The sequence below is a fragment of the Garra rufa genome, chromosome 5 (assembly GCF_049309525.1).
Source record: "Garra rufa chromosome 5, GarRuf1.0, whole genome shotgun sequence".
Classification (NCBI taxonomy): Eukaryota; Metazoa; Chordata; class Actinopteri; order Cypriniformes; family Cyprinidae; genus Garra; species Garra rufa.
Genome location: NC_133365.1, coordinates 23,325,539 through 23,333,612, shown reverse-complemented (window position 1 = coordinate 23,333,612; position 8,074 = coordinate 23,325,539). Strand labels below are relative to the sequence as shown.

Genomic DNA, 8,074 nt, shown 5'->3' with positions numbered 1-8,074 from the left:
AACTCATTTTTCACAAACTGAACATTATTTTAAAGTGTTGGCAATTTTTATAACAAACTCATGTCTTTATATTTTGTTCTCATCTTTCAGAAGTTCACTCAGAAAAATAGACTCAATGCTGTTTCATGTTGACTTCAACATTACTTCTAATAATTCTTTTTTTATCTTAGATAAGTTCTAATATTTACACATCTCTCTGTTAATTATCTATTATTTAAAATCACACAATACTATAATGAAAACATTAGTAGCTACTGATCATTTAAGGAAACAAACTACTTATAAAAACACTGAAACTCGTAGAACTCTAAAGTATTATATAGGAAAAGGAATATTGCTTTAATACTGATTTTTAAACTCTATGGTAGCTGTACTACATTTCATCTGTGCTTACCGGATAAAAAACATTTCAGGACACTATCTCACAAACATCTCTGAAAATGAAGTTCTGTAATGGTCTACCACAGGATCAAGTGCACGTCTGTAGGTTTATAAGATGTCACACAAACCACGGCATCTTGTTTGTCCCTGAGGGCATTTTTTCGCCACATCTTATGCCTGAGAGCCAGCCTCAGAGTTCTTTGTTTCACATTTAGTTTACGAGTACACAACCTTGTGGGACCTCTACACTCTCCATCATCTCACAGTCCAGAAAAGGGGCTTCAGGTGCAGGTTGGGCCAAAGGGCTTTCCGCTTTGCCTGGTGGGAGAGGCGGCTGGGCAGGACTCCATGCGTACAGGGGCTCTGTAGGGAGGGATGGGGTGTAGCTTGTGCGGTTGTCTGGTGGCGGAGGCCAGTCTGGGAAGCGGGCTGACTTGGGCCCGTACGTTAGGGGCGAGGTGCCGGGCTCCAGAAAAGGGGTTAGGGTTTGGGTCCTTGTGAAGGGAGGGCTGGACAAAGGACTGCTGCTGTTTTGGGGGTCTCTGCTGTCCTGGGGAGGTGGGTAAGCATCCTCTGCCAGCTGCATCTGGTGGAAGTAGGCCTGTACCTGAGACTGCTTCTGGAGATAGAGCCTCTTCTGCTGCAGTCTGTGCAGAGAATTACAAATGAACAGATGTGTCATAACTAAAAATCTTGAGGAGAAATCCAGGATATCAATGCACTATGAATGCAGTTGTTCCTGACCTGTGCTCCTGAAGTTGTTGTTCTAAAGTGCGTGGTGCAGCTTCTTTACAAAACATCTGTCCACTTCCAAGACCACTTGCTAACTGACTGGCCCTCTGTAAAAAAAATCAAGCCATAATCCATTGAAATAAATACATGTATATTTAAATACCTAACAGTTCAGTCATGAAACTATGGATTGTGCAGTCCTTTACATGCAGTCTGCTAGCAATCACATGCATGGCACAAGCTGACCGGCCTCTGCTGATTCTGCAACAAAACTGTTTGCTCAACATTTAAACAGTCTGGTTCAGTGTTTGTTGTCAGCTGGTCCTGCAGCACGCTATTAGAGTTCCTCTATAACCCTCCAACTCCCCCAGTTACACCTGTCTAGATCTGTTATGGGATTTGTGTATGCCTCTTCATGCAGCCACACAAGTTTTAGATGGGATTTTCAGTGCTGATCAGAGATTATTATGTATTGCTATGTTGACAGAAACATTTTTTATACAACAGTTCTTTCTGTTCCTCAAATCTGATTGGCTGATAAAAGTGTGATATTCTATTGATAACACAACTCCAACCATTTCACCGTTTGTATCACCAAACTTGCTGTATTTCTCACAGGGACTGTCAGGGCAGATGCCCAAAACTATAATTTAAAAAGTAATACTGTTTTTTTTTTTGTCACAGAATGTAGTTTTAAAATTTTTGTTTAAGCGAGAATGTACTTGTTTAGACTTTGAATTTGCGGTTTGTTAATAAAGATGATGTCTATTTGAAATTTTGCTTCATTTTTGGAGATGTGAGCTCCAGGGAGTCATGAACCCACAAAGAGCAGCCTCACCTCGGCCAGATCTTCTGGAATTTTCCACTGGCTCTAATGTCTCTCGTGGTTAAAAATGAGATGAGATTCATTTTGGGTAAATTCAACATGCAGTCTTTGGTCTCATTAATCTATTTTTTGTTCCAGAGCAAAGTTTTGGCTGAAGGTTATATTTTATGTAACATTAATGCTGTATATCAGAGTGCTACCTTTGTACTTTTGACTGAATTGCCTAGCAACTTTTATGGTGGCTGCTGTTGTTGTTTATTAAATATTATTATTCAATAAATAATATTTATATAAATAATAGTAGTATATAATAATAGCATTTAGTTTTGAGATACGATGTGTGTTCATGGTTATTTTAGTTGTATTATTTCGCTGTTAGATGGCGACAAGAGACTGTCATGAGTGAGTCAGCAGCACTTTTATATTAGAAGAGACTGAATCAGGGTTGTAAACAAGCAAGCTATTTTTACATTCAACGACACTTTGTAGGACACAGCCAACAAATGCACTGAGCAGTGCTGTCATCGGAAATCACCCTTAAAAGATGAAAGGACAGTACAACAAAGATATCGCTTTCCTCAGCGGACATTCAAAACTAATTTTATTGTGAATATGAGAATTAATGCTATATCAGATGCATAATACAGTGAGCTTTTACAGTAATACAATATGTTTTCAATGAAGCAACTCAACGTTCCTTCGTTACTAGTGCTAAAGTGATGTTTTCGAATTAGTAACGGAGGCTTGGGCTCAGCTGTTTAACTGCCCAACTGAGATTTGAATCTGGCGGAAGGAAGCAATTCTGCACAAAAGAGGGTTTTTTAAAGAGACTCTGTTGTTGTTTCTTATGTACTTACACACTCATGCCATTGAACTGTTGTATAACCACAACATCACACTTATAGCAGTGCAATATTGTTTATTTATTGTTTTTTTTGTGATAATTGGGTCAATGATATGACACTTATTTTTTTTTGTCTAGATCTGTTCCTTTTTACCAAGTTTCAATAATATATACAGTGACTTAAATACACCTTTTCTATGATGGACTGCATTGATGATGGGTGATATAACTGTACCATAATGAAACCCATAATTAAGACAAAAGTTTGAAGAATGAAATTTAAAAGTAGATGTAGAAGTAGTTTAACAATCTTATGTTATTATTTTTTTTAGAAAATGATTTAGAAAATGTTTACTCTCATAAAGTCATGTGGTTTAACCGACAGGTAGAATCAAGGCGCAAAAAAAGCAACAGGAATTGAGTCTCTTAAAAAATAATAATTTGAGCTTTTCATGGGAAGGCAAAATGACTTCAGTTTGTAAAGTGTCATGTGGTGCGACTCCCCAAAAACATAAAAAATAGTTAAAACACCCTTTATTTAAAAAAAATTGCTTTACACATATATTTGTGTTCATATATATTCATGGTATATGGAAAATATTACGCTTTACTTAATGGTTACACCAAATGACATTTTTAGAATCATTAAGTTTAAACTTAAAAATGGTATATACATTTTTTAAAACCATAAGAAACCAACACAAAGAGTACATTTCTAGAAACATGGCACACGTAATTTAAACCAGATTTGTAAAAGAGATTTGTATAAGATTGTGCTCAATCTTATACATAATTGACTCACCTGTAGTCGTTGAGCGAGGTACTGCGTCTCCAAACTCTGTCTCCTGGATAGCAGATAAGGGTGCATTTTACCAGTAAAAGTCAATGTATCTTTTCCAATTAAACACTGGCGTCCTTCTCCCTAAAATTTAGAAATTGTTTCATATCAGAATAAATCACAGATTTCTGCCATCTGTAAAGTCAAACAACACAGTCAAAAACTTAATTTTATTTAACATTCAAAGGCAAGATAGTGCTGCATAAAACAAAAATAGAAAACAAGAGAATAGTGAGAACAGCACAAATGGCTGTCTGACCTGGTGGCTAAATGGGTGGTGAGGCTCTAGGAGCTCCTGGGGACTGATTGTGGGTTTGCCGCCTCCTCCACCATCTAACACTATCTGGGCTTTGTTCAGCTCTAGGAAGCCCTTGGTTCTGGCCAGGTTCTGGAGGTGCTGTCTGAATGCCACTAAACCTGTTGGGTTCAATGAATACAACAGACTTTAGAGTCAGATGAACTGGTGGAGATATTCCTGTGACTGCTGCAGGGGTGGTCTGACTCATAGTCTTGACTACTGCTATAATTAGTACAGGAGTGAATCACTGCAATTATTTCCAGCTTTTAAAAGTAGTCATTATTCATAGAAGGTCAGATATCATTCAGAATGAGGGTTATTTTATCCGCTAACAATACATTTTCCAAAACACTGATTATAACATGTAAATATATGCTTGCAAGTCACTAAAGCAGGGGTCATGCTAGGTTTTGTGCTCCATTCACATTTATGGGAGAATAGATACTGTAGCAGATTTGGTGTCTTTTGTTGTATATTATCTACAAGGCTGTTGAATGCTTAAATCTGATTGGTTGACGAACGTTCCAAGGTGTGCAATACAATTATTTCCAAGGAAACGCACGGCTAAAGTATTTCAAGGCAGGTTGTGAGCAAATTACATGTCCGTATCACTTCGCCAAACGATTTCAGTTATTTCAAATGTCCTTACAGTCCTTACAATGACACTGACCATTTTCTTTTGTGTCCAACTGAAGAAACAGATTTGTAACAATTTGAGGGTGAGTTGTCCTGTTTGAGAGGAAGGTGATTGATGAAAAACAGAAATGAAAAATGATGTGCACATGACAACACAGATCATCCTGACCTTGAGTGAGAGACGTGTCTGAAGCTCTTCGCCCCTCTCTGAAACTGACTAGTGAGTGATTATGAGCGCCTTGCCCCTCTGTGTTGAGCGGCTGAAGGGTGGGGTCAGGGGGCTTCATGCCCAGGAAGACTGGAGCTGCGGGGCTGGCAGGTGTAGTGCTTAATGCTTCCTTTAGAGCTGGATTCTCTTCAGGCAAGCTGAAGTCACTTTGAGTCGAACCCATGCTGTACTCGGAGTCCATGCTGCCGAGGGACGGGTTCAGACCTGCGGAGAGGAGCTTTTGTTGTAAATGAAGTTCTCTCAAGTGTATGGTTGTAACAGTATTTATTCAGTGTCCAAAAGTTAAAAGTGAGTTTGGTGAGTACATAAATCTCAGTAACCCAGAACTTTAAGAACTGCAACATGATGCATGGTTTACATTACAATGTAAAACATTAATCCAAGTCTTGCTGACCACATTCGAATCTAGACATAAACAGAAACACATCTGTTTATCCGTGAATTCTCTGAATATGCACTTTTGCTGTACTGACTACACTTGTTTTAATCAATGTATAAATTAAGCTTTTCTTTCTTTTTCTCATTTTTATGACTTTAGGATATTTAAACAATGCACTTTTGTCTGATTATTGTTTAAATCACGTTGAATTCCTATTGTCATGGAAATGTGCTTTACAAATAAACTTGTCTTGCATTGACGTAAGCGACATGAGCAAAATCAAAGAGTCACAAACTGTCTACAAAAATAGTTGATCGTTTATTGTCAGTGGTATTACTGTAAGCAGTTTAGCTAGGACGCAAAGTGTTTTCCATGAATTCATGTGAAATATGTTATTGTGAATTTTTTTAAAAAGGTTATTGCGACTTCAATTCAGATTTTTTTCTCACGAATGCCATTTTTCTCACAAATCGCATTATTTGCCATTTTGACATTTTTCTCGCAATTTTGAGTTTATATCTCACAATTCTAAGAAAAAATTGTGAGATATAAACTCGCAATTGCGAGCTATAAATTCAAATTTTGTGGAAAAATAAAAAAATTCTGACTTAAAAACTCGCGAGTGCGTGTTATGAAGTCAGAATTTTGAAATATAAATTCACAATTCAGAGGAAAAAAATAGAATTGTGAGATATTGAATTGTCAAAATATTGACTTTATAACAATTTTATAAAAATTTTTTTGATGTTATTTCTCAGAATTGCGAGTTTATGTCTCACAATTCTGACTTAAAAACTCACGTTAGAATATGATGTAAACTAAAAAAGTCACACTTGTAAATTTATATCACGCAATTCTGACTTTCTCAGAATTGTGACTTTATTTTTCTCAGAATTGCGAGTTCATGTCTCAAGTTTATGTCACAATTTTGAGAGAAAAAAGTCAGAAGTGCAAGATATAAACTAGATTTCTCAGAATTGCACGTTTATATCACAATTCTGAGGAAAAAAGTCAGAATTGCAATTTTGTATTAGTTTTGAGGGGGAAAAAAGTAAACTTGCAATTGCAATTGAATTTTTATTCAGTTTTTTTATAAATTGGCTTCTATACAATCCATTTTTATTGCATTTTTATTATCAGAGAATCTAAAAAGGATTCCCCTCTCCCAAAAAAATTTATTAAACACTGATAATAATATTGAGCAGTTTCATGTGACCCTAAAGACTGGAGGCTGAAAATTTAGCTTTGCAATCAAAAGAATAATTTTATAATTATAATAAAATAGAAAGTAGTTCTTTTGAAGTAAAATCATTTTACAATCCTGTTTTCCCTGTATTTTTAATACATTTTTTGATTCTGTATATTAATTAAATAAATGCAGTCTTGGTGAGCATTACAGACTTTCAAAGAAACTCAACTTTTAAATGGTAATATATCTTTAAGATACTATATATTAATATTGAAGCATCTTTAAGACTATAATTGCCTAACCTCATCACACATAAAATGCAATACTAACCTGTAATGGGCAGCACAGCAGGTTGGTTGGTGACCTCAGACAGCGTATGCCGACGCTGACTGAAGCGAGCTGTATGAAAGGCGGCGAGGGGCACAGCGTGCTCTTCCTCTGCCTCAATGCCCTCATCAATGGACGTCTCCATAACGTTGCTAGGCAGCGAGCCGCTGACTTTGCGGACAACGACTGGAGGGAGCGGGTCCAGTAAGCAGCCATCCACCTGAGATATAAATACACACACACTGTTGGCAAAACTATTTTGGGCTGAAACAGCTCAGCAGTCTATGGGACATTTTCACTTTGTTGTTTCCATCTGACAGCTGAAATCAAAGCTAAAACCCAATGGATTTATTTAATAGCTATTCCTAAAGAGGCAAACAAGGATGTGGTAAAATGTACAGTATATAAAGATTATTAGTCAATAACAATTTAAGGCTGATGCATGGTATAAATCTTATTGAAAGGTTCATCTATGCAAAACTTACATTTTAGAATTTTCTTTACCTTGTTTTTTTTAAACAAAATGCAAACAAATGGCCAAATGTGATTGAAAAGTATACAGTTGAGGTCAAAAGTTTACATCCCCATTTCAAAATGTGCAAAATGTTGATGATTTTTATCAAAATAAAAGGGATCATACAAAATGCATGTTATTGTTGATTTAGTACTGACCTGAATAAGATATTTCACATAAAAGATGTTTACATATAGTCCACAGGAGAAAATATTAGTTGAATTTATAAAAATGACACAGTTCAAAAGTTTACATACACTTGATTCTTAATATTGTGTTGTTACCTGAATGATGTTTTTTGTTTAGTGATAGTTGTTAATGAGTGCCTTGTTTGTCCTGAACAGTTAAACTGCCCGCTGTTCTTTAGAAAAATCCTTTAGGTCCCACAAATTATTTGGTTTTCCAGCATTTGTGTGTATTTGAACCCTTTCCAACAATGACTATATGATTTTGAGATCCATTTTTTCACACTGAGGACAACTGAGGGACTTGCAACTAATACAGAAGGTTCAAATGCTCACTGATGCTCCAGAAGGAAAAACCATGCATTTAGAGTCAGGGGTAAAAACTTTTGAACAGAATGGGGATGTGTAAATTTTTCTTATTTTCCCTTAATATCATATTTTTTTCATTTAGTACTGCTTTTCAAGGGTTACAGAAGATAGTTGCATATTTCCCAGAAGACAAAATAAGTTAAATTTACAGTGATCTTCACATTCAAAAAGTTTTCACCCCCCGGCTCTTAATGCATTGTTTTTCCTTCTGGAGCATCAGTGAGTGTTTGAACCTTCTGTAATAATTGCATATGAGACCCTCAGTTGTCCTTAGTGTGAAAAGATGGATCTCAAAATCATACAGTCATTGTTGGAAAGGGCAATACA

At 36.2% G+C, this 8,074-nt stretch overlaps 1 protein-coding gene across 1 annotated transcript in view; it reads right to left on the bottom strand.

The window, feature by feature from the left end:
• Positions 1 to 38: 38 nt before the first annotated feature.
• Positions 39 to 8,074, bottom strand: part of LOC141334751 (serine/threonine-protein kinase SIK2-like) — a 39,541-nt gene continuing 31,505 nt past the window's right edge. Inside the window, exons 10-15 of the mRNA XM_073839975.1 lie at positions 6,683 to 6,899; positions 4,725 to 4,988; positions 3,881 to 4,038; positions 3,586 to 3,705; positions 1,126 to 1,220; positions 39 to 1,028 (exon numbers count right to left, since the gene is read on the bottom strand). Coding sequence (XP_073696076.1) covers positions 593 to 1,028; positions 1,126 to 1,220; positions 3,586 to 3,705; positions 3,881 to 4,038; positions 4,725 to 4,988; positions 6,683 to 6,899 — 1,290 coding nt within the window. The 3' untranslated portion in view covers positions 39 to 592. The remainder of the gene's footprint in view (positions 1,029 to 1,125; positions 1,221 to 3,585; positions 3,706 to 3,880; positions 4,039 to 4,724; positions 4,989 to 6,682; positions 6,900 to 8,074) is intronic.